The sequence below is a fragment of the Pecten maximus genome, chromosome 3 (genome assembly GCF_902652985.1).
Source record: "Pecten maximus chromosome 3, xPecMax1.1, whole genome shotgun sequence".
NCBI classification, from domain to species: domain Eukaryota; kingdom Metazoa; phylum Mollusca; class Bivalvia; order Pectinida; family Pectinidae; genus Pecten; species Pecten maximus.
In genome coordinates this window covers 20,442,566-20,456,930 of record NC_047017.1, presented here as the reverse complement: position 1 = coordinate 20,456,930, position 14,365 = coordinate 20,442,566, and the positions used below count along the sequence as shown (strand labels likewise).

At 37.0% G+C, this 14,365-nt stretch overlaps 1 protein-coding gene across 2 annotated transcripts; it reads right to left on the bottom strand.

Annotated features, from left to right (window-relative positions):
* Positions 1-17: 17 nt before the first annotated feature.
* On the bottom strand, positions 18-13,508 carry LOC117323522 (mitochondrial amidoxime-reducing component 1-like). Of its 2 annotated transcripts, XR_004531756.1 has the most exons (9): positions 12,986-13,508; positions 12,617-12,855; positions 8,614-8,787; positions 8,011-8,185; positions 6,820-6,960; positions 6,432-6,493; positions 3,235-3,309; positions 1,335-2,605; positions 18-1,263 (listed from the first exon to the last, which is right to left on the bottom strand). XR_004531756.1 is itself a non-coding variant. In XM_033878790.1 (8 exons), the coding sequence occupies exons 2-8, from the start codon at positions 12,847-12,849 to the stop codon at positions 2,494-2,496; spliced, it is 972 nt and encodes a 323-aa protein (XP_033734681.1). In that variant the 5' UTR covers positions 12,850-12,855; positions 12,986-13,508; the 3' UTR covers positions 18-2,493. The 2 variants fall into 2 exon arrangements, 1 of the variants encoding a protein (XP_033734681.1); XM_033878790.1 differs by having other exon boundaries at positions 18-2,605.
* Positions 13,509-14,365: the final 857 nt, after the last annotated feature.

The following is a 14,365-nucleotide window of genomic DNA, read 5'->3' as shown; positions in this document are numbered from 1 at the left end:
TTCATATAACTCAAAAATGGCAACCAATTGAAATTTTATTTAGTTGAACGTATATCAACAACAAGATGCATCTTTTAAATAATTATAAATATAAATATTAATACGTTTAGCAATGATTAAAATAATACGTTTATGTAAAACAAGTTTTATAGTAAATTAAAGATATATGAATATGTGTGAATCAATATATATATATAAAAAAAATACGCATAACAAAAATGTTAGAATTAATTCCAATAGATATTCAACAAATGACAGTAAAAAAAAAAATGATTTCCCTGTATAAACTATTGTAAAGTTTACACCTCCTCGGGTGGAAACGTGAGACTCCAGGGTTATGAAATTCACAATTTTGGTAAAGCACCTCGAGACCCTTCAACTATGAAGAGTATTTGACTCTACCTTATGTGGGTCTTGAAAAGAAGTCAGATGCTTTGAAATTTCAGTCATTTTACCCCTTTTGGCCCCGCCCCTCAATCCCCTAGGACCAGAGACTATATAATTCACAATTTTGGCTGACATTTGGCCATGGGAAATTTCTATAACTTGAATAACTCATCAAGCTGAAGATGCGAAATACATAATTTAGGTCCACATTGGACATATCCCAAAGGTTTAGAAAGATATCTTTAATGATTCTTGGGCAACATCGCTAACGAATTTCAATTTTAAATGACTACAAAGGATATTAGCATTTTCTATACAAACTAAGCTTTTGATACATCAGAGAGAAAAAATGACTTAAATTGCATCATACAGCTGTTTCGTCATTCTAGAACTCGTCAGTGATGTCATAATGGCCTGTAGTGTTGAAACTGTGGAAACTTTAAATAGGTCGAAAGAAATGTCATAATCTGGACGAGCAGAGGCCATAGTCAATAAATTGCATAAGTTTCAATATCGGAATTCTAAAGGTTGGAACCGTGCCAAAATTCAATGGTTTAGAAATTCGTAAAATTCAAAATGGACAAAGGCCATCACCCAATAAACATCAATAGGGGACTCGCATCTACAAATGATGAATGTGTCAGCAACATTACTGAATTGTAATGTCAAAGTAGGCCGATGAAGACTACGGGACATCGTGGTCTCTTTGAGAAATATTCTACTTTTTAGCTACATGTGATACCTGTCATTGTCAGGTTGGTTCTCGTTTTATATTTGACCTAAATGACTTAACCTCTCGGAACACCTCCGATTCTCCTAGCTTTACTAATGATCACATTTTATATTTGACCTAAATCACTTCCCCTCTCGGAACACCTCCGATTTCCCTTTCCTTACTAATGATCACATTTTATATTTGACCTAAATCACTTCCCCTCTCGGAACACCTCCTCCGATTTCCCTTTCCTTACTAATGATCACATTTTATATTTGACCTAAATCACTTACCCTCTCGGAACACCTCCCGATTCTCCTCGCCTTACTTATTTTCACATTTTGTGTTCGTATTATCGATATCGAGGAATACGTTTACGAATTTGTTTTCACACCGGTGATGTCTACCATTTTTGGTGTCACTAATGTATCTTACTATGCGCTAATTGATGCGACACGGTTGTTTACATAATGATGTGAACGCTAAAATAAGTCATATAAGCAACGATAAAACACGTGATAAAAAGAGGACATTTTAAAGGGTAAGGAATCACAATGCTTCCTCATGTCGTTTCATTGGTTTTCACTTTCGAGAACCTAATGTACGTCATCATTCTATTGTATACAGATGGCATACAGTGCCGATAGAATATACACTGCTTGCCAAAAAAATGCTTAAAATAGCACCCATCGTGTAGATATACATATATAATTAAGACCAGCAAAATAAATACATGTAATAACAGAATTCTAATAAGCATCGTTGATAAGAATGAAAGATACACATGCACTATAGTTGCGGAGAACAATTGAATTTCGTGTGGATGCAATTAATTATCTATATCTCTTTATTTAAAAGATGAAATTAGAAGATAAAAATTTGGAGGGTGGTAAAAGTGTAGGTTGTACTTTTTGTATTGTATGAATCGACCATAATTACTCCTATTTCGGCGATTTATTATCTTTAAAGAAATTGGTTAGAATATAAGTTAAAACATATCTAATATTGTAATTTAAAATTAGAAGAAAAAAATACAATAGAGTTTAAATTACACATATATCTTATGTCTATGCATGTCATTTTTTTCTGAATATGACAACTGTGGTTTACCAGCATCCAAATAAATATAAATATTAATGGCTACAAATGTATTACTTTGAACAAAATACAATACTTTTTAAATTACACATATATATAGTATGTCTAGGCATGTGATTTTTTTCTAAATATGATAAATGTGATTTAGCAGCCCCAAGATACATATATACTGATAATTGGTAATTTACTTTGAACAAAATCGTGTCATCGAGCCAATATATCTTAATATCTTTTAATGCGATAAACAGTTATTGTAGTAAGCACATTTGCCAATTCTCCTGATGAACACATTCCTACATCCGGATGGCGTAAACGTCATCGCCCACATTAATCGTTCCTTCCACGTCCAACGCCAAGTAGATACCTAAACAGGGTTTGACGCCATACTTCGGAAAACACCGGATCCTGGATACCGAAAAATGTATGTGTAGTTGAATCAACATAAATTATATCAAGATTAACTATCAATGATATTGACAGAAATTAGTCAGTCTTAAAGAATCATGAATTCTATTTTCTCAATAGCGGCAAAGAAATCAAAACATTTGGTTTGCAGCATTCTTAAAGGTGCATCATCGCCGACAATTAGGAACTATGATGGATTGAAAACATCGATAAAATAATAAGTTTTTATTTTTGCTGAATTTATGGCGCTGTTACTGACTTATATTGTATATATTTCCCCCAATACCATGGAAGCCATTTTATGCACTTTTTTGAGAAGCAATGTAGACGATGTCGGCGATGGAGCATCTCCAATTAGCATTTTTATATAATGGTTGTAAACCACTCTGAAGGAAAACTTGTTGGATTATTGAGGGAAATAAGGGTCAAACTTTGAATTACTTTTCCTCTAGTACTCTTTGTAAAGTGTCCTTATCCAAAATTTACACTGATCACTTGCACAGTTGAATCATTAGAAATTAGTGTCCGATATTGATTGAATGACAACTTATTACTACGTCCAGCCATATTTTATCATTTTCTATAATATCTACCTTCATTTACAGGTAAATTAACAAATTTATACTCACCGTCTCAACGTAGTATAAGGTTCCTTAGCCTCTGAATGTTTGCCTTCATCTTGTATAACGTTGATCAGATTACATCTGCATTACAGCATAAGGAATATACAGTACGATTATTTTTGCAGGTAATCTGATCCACAATAGACTTACAAATACACTAATTAGCCAGGATTTGTCCCAGAAATGTGTCTGGTACCGGTAAAATGCATGTTTTTTCTATCTCTTAGAATTTATTGATGTAAAAACATAATGCATTTAGCGATGAAATTGTAGTCCTTACCATTGTGTGTTTCAGTATTATTCTAATTGCCGACTTGAGATATCATAATATATTTTCGTATTATGAAAGACATATTGTTTAAATGTTACTTTTAAATTGCCAAGGCTTTACTAATTATGTAAATATCTTCATTCAGAGTACGGTAATACCTGAATGATTAATAAATCCGTTTCATTAAATTTTAATATTGTACTAATAGTTAAACAAGAGATCCCAGAGGGATCTTGGCGCCCACCATTGAATGATCTTTATAGGTTCCATGTCAGATTGATCTTTTCTCTACTTTTCCCTTCTTCTAAGTCTTTCTAATCTGTGTAAATTCAGAAACAGCCCTCTAGATCTAGTACTTTTCAAACAAGGGGAACCTATATATAAAATTTAAGATTTAGCGATAATGGCTGTCTGTCGGCCATGTTGTTTTCCGATTGGTCCCAAAATGCAATACCAGGGACCAAGGGGAACCTACATATGAAATTTGAGAAAGATCCCTTCAGTACCTTCTGTACAATAGCGATAACAAACTTCAATTTTCAAAATACAAGATGGCTGCCGGTCAGCCAGGTTGTTTTCTGACTGGTCTCAAAATCCAATATGTATAACTAGACACAGAGGGCAACCTACAAATGAAATTCAGAAAGATCCTTTCAGCAATTTCTGATAAATAGCGATAACAATCTTCAATTGTCAAAATCCAAGATGGCTGCCTGTCGGCCATGTTGTTTTTCGATTGGTCTCAAAATGCAATATGCATAACTAGGCACCAAGAGGAACCTACATATGAAATTTGAGAAAGATCCCTTCAGTCCTTTCTGAGAAATAGCGATAACAAACTTCAATTGTCAAAATCCAAGATGACTGCCTGTCGGCCATGTTGTTTTCCGAATAGTCTCAAAATGCAATATGCATAACTAGGCACAGAGGGGAACCTACATATGAAATTTCAGAAAGATCCCTTCAGTACTTTCTGAGAAATAGCGATAACAAACTTCAATTGTCAAAATCCAAGATGGCTGCCTGTCGGCCATGTTGTTTTCAGATTAGTCTCAAAATGCAATATGCATAACTAGGCACCAAGAGGAACCTTTATATGAAATTTCAGAAAGATCCCTTCATAAGTTTCTGAGAAATAGCAATAACAAACTTCAATTGTCAAAATCCAAGATGGCTGCCTGTCGGCCATGTTGTTTTCTGATTGGTCTCAAAATGCAATATGCATAACTAGGCACCAAGAGGAACCTACATGTGAAATTTGAGAAAGACCCCCTTGGTGCTTTCTGAGAAATAGCGATAACAAACTTCACTTGTCAAAATCCAAGATGGCTGCCTGTCGGCCATGTTGTTTTCCAATTGGTCTCAAAACGCAATATGCATAACTAGGCACCAAGAGGAACCTTTATATGAAATTTCAGAAAGATCCCTTCAGTGCTTTTTGAGAAATAGCAATAACAAACTTCAATTGTCAAAATCCAAGATGGCTGCCTGTCGGCCATGTTGTTTTCCGATTGGTCTCAAAATGCAATATGCATAACAAGGCACCAAGGGGAATCTACATATGAAATTTGAGAAAGATCCCTTCAGTACTTTCTCAGAAATAGCGATAACAAACTTCAATTGTCAAAATCCAAGATGGCTGCCTGTCGGCCATGTTGTTTTCCTATTGGTCTCAAAATGCAATATGCATAACTAGGCACCAAGGGGAATCTGCATATGAAATTTCAGAAAGATCCCTTCAGTACTTTCTCAGAAATAGCGATAACAAACTTCAATTGTCAAAATCCAAGATGGCTGCCTGTCGGCCATGTTGTTTTCCGATCGGTCTCAAAATGCAATATGCATAACTAGGAACCAAGGGGAACCTACATATGAAATTTGAGAAAGATCCCTTCAGTACTTTCTCAGAAATAGTGATAACAAACTTCAATTATCAAAATCCAAGATGGCTGCCTGTCGGCCATGTTGTTTTTCGATTGGTCTCAAAATGCAATATGCATAACTAAGCACCAAGGGAAGCCTACATATGAAATTTGAGAAAGATCCCTTCAGTACTTTCTCAGAAATAGCGATAACAAACTTCAATTATCAAAATCCAAGATGGCTGCCTGTCGGCCATGTTGTTTTCCGATTGGTCTCAAAATGCAATATGCATAACTAGGCACCAAGGGAAGCCTACATATGAAATTTGAGAAAGATCCCTTCAGTACTTTCTCAGAAATAGCGATAACAAACTTCAATTGTCAAAATCCAAGATGGCTGCCTGTCGGCCATGTTGTTTTCCGATTGGTCTCAAAATGCAATATGCATAACTAGGCACCAAGGGGAACCCACATATGAAATTTGGGAAAGATCCCTTCAGTACTCTCTGAGGATTAGCGATAACAAGAATTGTTTACGGACGGACGGACGGAGGGACGGACGGACGGACGGACGACGGACCACGGACCACGGACGCAGGGCGATTTGAATAGCCCACCATCTGATGATGGTGGGCTAAAAAATAAATCATGAACCCATGTTACTTGCTTTTGACAGTTTTTGTCGTAAGTATCGTGTCGAAAATGTTTAACATTAAGTTTATATTAAACGGAAAAGTGTTTTTTTTTAATAAATAATGAAACGTTTTTTAAAAAAAATCCTTTTCAATAAATATCTGTCAGAGTTCAACGATTAAAACATACATGTAATTGTCTCTATAAACGATATGTATTTACATGTACTTTGTTGCATATGAACAATATATTAGCGAGAAAAAATCAATGATATAACAATTATATATATATCATTATTAAATTATTGTTTATATATCCATTCATATTATATCACTTGAACTCTGTACTATTACAGTGTAGACATGCCAAGGGTTCCAAAGTTTAATGACATTTGTACGCTTAAGTTAATATGAGACATTAAGATAGGATAGACAAACCTTGAGCACAGGTCAATCATTCTGAAGGAAACTGTGCCGATCTTTACTGCTTCCCACTGGTCCTGTTATATATCAAATAAAAAATTAAAATACGTGATTGTAGACAAAAGTTATCAACATTCTTTAAAACAAACAATTCTGAAAAGTAAATACCTGTTTGTAGACAAAAGTTATAAACATTCTTTAAAACAAACAATTCTGAAAAGTAAATACCTGTTTGTAGACAAAAGTTATAAAAATTTCTTTTTATATAACTTTTGATTTCATTGCTTTTCTTCAACGCGTAACAAAAACATGTTTTCCATAACAAGAATTTATATATAATATCCTATCCAATTTGCACCAGCAAATGTCAGATGACTACAATAACATGTTCAACAAAACTGACCTCCTGGAAAGCTGGCGATCCCTCCATCATTATGCTTGGGCGGAAGTTGCTAATGTTTACTGGTGAGTCTAGCTCAGCGTTCAGTGCAGTAAGGCTTTCCTTGGTCATCATCATATAGGCACAGTAGTTTGAAAAGGCCATCTGTGAGGACCGAAGTTTTATTTAAAACAAAACATCTATAAAGGTGTGAGGACATTGGCGATGGCGGTAATTAAGATAACATGTCTGTGTACGTATAAGGAACGCACATACCGGGATTGGAAACTGTCTCTATGTGTTAGTAACAATGTAGCGAGATGTCATCGAGTTGACTTCACTACCTTATTATGAACCACTTTTCTCTGAACATTCTCGTCCAATCGCTTTCAATTTTTGCATCTGTAACAAGCTGAATAAATTCCACAGGCACCGATTAAGCCCTTGTATAAATAATCACTGATTTTATGTAATAACTTACGAACTTAATGAACGTCTCTGCGCCTTCACGACTCAGTGCACAAATACAAAAGCGCACGCTATGTCAGTCTCCAAGCTAGTGGAGTCTCTAATATATATATGCATGTCCCTGGTATGATGTTCAACACGTACATATTTGGATACAAAATGAAAACAGAAACACGCTATGTAGAGTGATGTTTGCGCTAACAAAATGATCACACAAGTTAGGGCTGCGTAACATGAAGTGTCACACAAGTTAGGGCTGCGTAACATGTAGTGTCACACAGGTTAGGGCTGCGTAACATGAAGTGCCACACAAGTTAGCGCCGCGCAACATGAAGTGCCACACAAGTTAGCGCTGCGCAACATGAAGTGTCACACAGGTTAGCGCCGCGTAACAAGTAGTGTCACACAGGTTAGCGCCGCGTAACATGTAGTGTTACACAAGTTAACGCCCATCAAGCAAAGATGTTATTGTAACCTGTAATATCACACGAGGTGGCGCTGTGTAATCTGTAATATCACATGAAGTGGCGCTATTCAACATGTAGCACATACTCGAGGGCGCTGTGGGACATGTATCACAAAATATGCCATGTAACCGGTAGTAGCATATGTGTTAACTGATATACATTATCATAGAAGAGACCAGAACTCGGAGTAATGTAACGCAAGTTATACAAGCAGCACAAGCCTTCATCTAACCGTTGAGCTCCATCACTTCTCAATTGATAATCTTGTTTTTGAACTTACCCGGTCTCCGAGTTTAGCATAGTGGTCCCATGGATATTTAAAATTGATTGACTCCCGTTTTTTCAGCTCAGGATGAGAGTAGTTCAGTCTGACTCCTTCCCTTCCCGTGTGCTTAGCAAACCAAGCCGCAGCTTCGTCACCACAATCCAGCGTATCTATAGCGTTTGCGCCGGTGCTGCAACAAACCGATCACAATAGCTCATCTTGACATGTGTCATATACTATCAAACTGCATTCGTCATAAAATATCAAACTGCATTTGTTCTGCACAGACACACTTTACTTCTCAATGACTGCTTTCAAAATGTGTTTGAGATTAATGGCGTGGGCCATTTAAGCATTGAACGGCTTTCAGTTGGCATTCATATATGAATGCCAACTGAAAGCCGTTCAATGCTTATATTTACCATCTGCGATTTTTTTATTTGTCGTGCGATTTTTTTTGGGAAATTTTCAAATTCAAATTTCAGTTGGCAGTTCATAAGCTGGTGAACTCGCAACTGAATTGGTAGGGTTATATAGTGGCAGTGCCATACAATGGTAAATATATTTTGATGATAAAGGAGAGCAGTTGTATATAAATGATAAGTTAGGAGGTCATACCCAATATGGCGGATCAATGCCGTGTCGAGTTTGGGATTGAGTGGGACCAAGAGAGGTTCCATACCCGGGGCCGTCATCTCCACTGTATCTTCGTGTAAGGTAACAGTCACTAGGGTAAGTTTCGGTTCCTTGTTACCGGTTATCCATTTGTTTTGTGAGGTTACAACCCAATGTCTGAAAAAAATATATCATCCAAGCATGTATGAAATACAAGTTGTATTCAATGACTTGAAATAGCCATGCAATAAAATGAACAGGAGTGAGTAGCGATATTCGTGGATGACGTCACGGTCAACAAATCTGGTGCCATTTTGGATACCTCAGTCCCCGGTTGTAGTTTTAAACTGCCAGTTTCCTGTCCTATAAGTGCTATTCAGTACATTGGCATCTCGTCTCATGGAACAAGATCATTATGATTGACCAATCACCTCAGTAGGTTATAGCGTCTTCGCGATCGACCACCTTCGTTTGTATTTCGAGATTACACAAATTGATATCAAAATAATATGCGCGATACGCGTGGAGGATGTTTTGCGATCACAAGATATCCACGTAATCAGCGTAAATTGCACCCTCGCGTAAATTTCCACGGTTACAGTAATCGCCTTCTTCATCTACGACATCCATCATACAAATATAGGTCAATTCTGGGATAAGTAACATTCTCAAAATGAGAAGTAGAGTGGTGACTGGGGAACTACTAAGCATATCAGCGAGCATCACATCTGACTCCATGCCGCAGAAGGAAAAACACGAATTCCAAATAGCATTACGTCGACCATACAATTTCTCGTGTTCTTCATCGACCTGCATGATCTCTCGAAAGAAAGTAATCGGCATCTGTCAAGGACATCGTAACAATGGGAACAGGTCATTACATGTCGAATCACATCGGATACATAAACAGCGTAGATAGGGAAAGCCGGGATGTTACGATCCTGAAATGGAAAATTAACAATTCGGATCTTGAAATCATCATGCTTATCATACAGATTAGTTGTAGTTCCATTACTGGTAAATTTTCTTCTTTCTTTTAAAAGCGCAAATATACTTTCCCCTTAAATAATTCAATATGTTTTATTGTTGCTGTGAAGACTTGCGGACTGACGCTCGCACGGACGCACAAAGTGTTTACAATAACTACCTTTACTAAAAAGTTTTTCCCCATAACTAGTCAAATGGTGTCGGTATAACAATATAAAACCAAATCAGGATTATTTGATTTTTATATTACATATGAAACTTGTTCAAAAAAGGTGGAATAGCAGTTATATTTATCTTGATAACATCGTGGCATTGTGATGTCATAAACGCAAAACTGACTGTTTCTCAAAATAGAAACATCTGGGCCCGTATTCATACAATCGTACCGCACTCAACTTAAATACACAATTTGTGCTTAGACTAGAATACTTTTGGTGATAAATATGATATATAACTCAATCTAATTTCGCTGATTTTAAGGAACTTCCAAAAAACTTTAAGTGAGATATCATTTTCGAGGTTTTTTAAAACTGCTATTGGATTATTTACGCGAGTTTAAGAAGGTTGGGCTGAACACAGATTTATGAATACATTTGTGTTGCTAGCGTAGAGATATTTGGTATATCAGAGTTACTTCCCTTCGTTTAACCTGTCAGTGACAGTGTCAGTAACCCTGCCAGTTTAGCTGATGACGGCCAAGAATGGCGTAGAGATAAAGATAATTTTGAGATGCGAGTTAAACCTCTTATGTGATTTTAATGCTGTAATTATTATTCCGCGTGACCACACGATATAAAAGGACATAAATTATGTTATTTGTCTGTACATATTTCTATCCTACATTTTAATATATATACACTATGTACATACATGGTTGTAAAATGAGCAAAGTATATAAATCTGATAATTTGATAAATTGACATAACTTTATAAAGTCCATGATATACCTGCATCCTAGATACTCGAGGGGCTACGTTCGCTTTCGATCTCGGCACCCCTGGAATATGACATAGAAAAATCGAAGGCACGCGACAATTCAATTGATTGGCGTCAGGAAAAAACCTGAGCAATCGCTAAACCGACGCATTTCTTTTGAAAATCACAGAGGACGACTACCTAAGTCAACGCCTGTCAATTTAACGGTATGGAGACGCGGAGGTACGTTTGATGTACGTCAAAGTTCAACTTAGTTAATTTGTATTTCATTTACAAGATAATGGTTTTTGAGCCTTCCATTTCGACATGGCATATAACCCCTAACGTAACCCCTGGAGTATCGAGGTTTTGTATCTTTTGTTCTCGCCAACAAGAGTTATCTCTGAAGGATTTCATCAGAGACAGTTGGGTAAGAAATTCCGTCGATGACATATTTTAACAACACATTCGAGGCACCCCTTTCATCAATTTGAATCACTGTTTTCCACTTAATTACCGCTTGCGATTCCAATCGTTGTTTCCGTTTGACATAAACACGGTGGGCAATCTAGCTACAAATACCCTTCTCTTATACAGCAAACCTCTATTATGATTTTAAAGACAAAGAAAGTCGCTTAATTCGATAGGTGGTTGGTCAAATTTATACACTTATTCAAAACGAACAATAATAAAATAAGAATAATCAAACTCATATTTTTAATGAGATTTCGAGTTTCGAGTTCCGAGATATGTTCTGAGTAGAAACAGCATTGCTGGGTTGCAAAACTATAAGTAGCAAAATTCACATCCTCTTGCAACTCAGAGCTGACGTATATACTCGTAACAATAATCAGAATAAAATATACAACGCCAGATCAATTTGAACCCAAAATGAATTTATGATGAACGCCGCCCTGACAATCAAAATCGGTCCTTTTTAGACAAAGATATTGACGGGAAAAAACGCAACATTACATTAGTTTAGTTTTTATCGCTTACTAGAATTATACGTTATCAAAATAATGACATGATGGATTGCATCAACCATTTGGACATCGTATGGAATTCTATATTTTTTAAAAATCGTATTTATTCATTATTATTTTTTTTTTTTATTTATCCATTTATTTATTTACTATTAGAATGTATAAACAGGATAACCGACCTTTGTAGCAATCTTTATAAACATCAACAGAGAATAACAGTGTTCTATTTATGGAATATTTTGTATGGTATAGGCTCGTGCATCGCTATATCTTGAACCTATTTCACTATTTATAAGAATAAATCGCAGTTCGGCGAGTATGAATTCTAGTTATAGCCGCTTTAACGGAAGTTTAAGCTATGCGGGGGTTGGGATGGGATTGAATGGACATAAACAACCCGTCGTTGGCATAGGGTATGGGATTAGGTTGGGCAGAGCAGTAAGAGGTTTGAAATAAGGTTGGGCGTTTACATTCTGCCTGTGAGCCATATTAATCCGGGATGTGGGCGGAGAAGTAAGGGTGGGATAGGGGATGGGCGTTTATAACCTGTCTACGATATCACAGTAAATCCTGGAGTAAGGGTGGGCTGAGAAGTAACGGTTTATATTGGGTAAGCAATTAACGACAGTCTGCCTGTAACATTACATACATTTTGGAGTAAGTGTGGGCTGAGAGGTAGAGCCTTTGGTAGGGTAGGGGTATGGTTTACAGTCAGTGTGGGCTGAGAAGTAGAGCCTTTGGTATGGTAAGGGGTAGGGTTTACAGTAAACGTGGGCTGAGAGGTAGAGCCTTTGGTAGGGTAGGGGTATGGTTTACAGTAAACGTGGGCTGAGAGGTAGAGCGTTTGGTAGGGTAGGGGGTATGGTTTACAGACAGTGTGGGCTAAGAGGTAGAGCCTTTGGTACGGGGTGTGGGTTACAGTAAGTGTGGGCTGAGAAGTAGAGCCTTTGGTCGGGTAGGGGTATGATATACAGTAAGTGTGGGCTGAGAAGTAGAGCCTTTGGTAGGGTAGGGTGTATGGTTTACAGTCAGGGAGTTGGGGTTAGGTTGCATGTCACTAAGTTTTAGTGTTTAATAGGAGGGGGAGGGGGTAAGGGTTGTCATTTGGTTATACAAACCTGTCGGTGACTCCAAACTGGCGCAATCCTAGAGGTGTACATTCGGCCGTTTTGACGTCTAGGCCCCGACACGATTTGACTGGGTAAAGTTTTAGACTGGAAACTTTACCGACCTTCTCATAGACTTTTGGACGGCCTGAGGCCAGCCATGTCGTAAAGCCATACTTCAGCACAGAGGCACCGACCAGACCAACAAACGTGGACGTCGCATCATCTTGTAGAATGGACAGCATTGTTAGCTGTAAAGTAAGAGGATGCCGGTAGCCTAAAATGCACGTGAAAGTATATTTATAGCACGATTGTTTGTGTGAAGAGAAAGATAAAACTGTTGAAGTAAATCGACGTTAAATATGAAAGTTTGAAACCTACCTGTGCTATTTGTGTTTCTATATTCCGTACCAAACCGATTTATCTTGTCTACCATGAGAGACCATCTCCGTTGATGGCGGAAAACAATGATATTTCCCGCCACTGAGATGGTGATTCCCCTCACGGGATTTCCCAAGTAATGCCATAATAAAGTAGTACAGAAAAACAGAGTAATATTAAAATTTTAATATTGACGAACTGATAGACCAGTTGGTATGTTTATAATCTCGGGTAAACTAGTGTGGTTGCTGCATACACGGTACACAATACATAATTATGGGTGAGGGGGTGTGTGATTATTAGCGCAATGTGTTGCAAGGGGCATAACTCTAGAAAGAAAAACAACATATAAAATCGTAATATCTGGAATGGTCTTCAAAAACACACGATATCGTATTTCCCGATTATTACTACACTGTGTATATATAGCATTATTAGAAAAGTGCGCGACAAATATCAAAATAACCTGTCAATACCACAACAATTTTAAAAACCGACCATGGAATTGTGTGAACTGATCAGCTAGATCTAGTAATTTATAACAAGAGACTGCATATACACATGTATAGTCATACTTTATTTGTACAAACTTGATATATTTCTGGAGGTGTGCTCTATCTAGATGACTGTACAAGGGGTAACGGAAGATTTGAAATCGTAAGCCCTTCCAAATCTTTATTTTATAAAACGTTATAAATTTATTATAAGCTTTGGCTTCACGCACGTTAGCCAAGTTATTTACAGCTTCCTTCAATCGCAGTCATTTATGTTTTTCTTGATAATCAAGACGCATAATATGACTGTTTTGCTTAACTGCTATGAAACCAATTACCGTGAACTCCATATCTGAGAATCACGATAAGGTCCCTTTTACGAAAGTTTCATAGAGGTAACAATGTTAAAGTGTAAACCATCGTCCTTATCATAATTATATGCAAGATAAAGCTCAACCTTGGAGAAAAAAACTGACGGGTAAAGTATTTGGCAATTTTCTTTTTTAGAAACTTCACATAACTGTTCGTTCTCATTGGATCTTTCTTCGTAAAGATAATCTCTAATATCTTGTTTTTAGGACGCCTGGCATCAAAGCTTTTTCACCTACCGACCGTCTTGGGTACTCTTGCTCATTATTTGATTCAAGTGACTTTCAATAATGGCAATTTAACTGACTTTAATGAAGATGATACTTCGACAGCTTGGGTAGTTTCATTCGATACTTTATATTGGCTTAATATCATGGTACCAAGCCGGTCACCTCCGATATATCATCTAGCATTATCGAAACCCGAAACTTGCAAGTTCAACTGCTTTTAAAGTGCTGCATCCGAAAGATATATGGCGCATATTGGCCAGTTTCAACCTAACAATGACAGTTTTCAA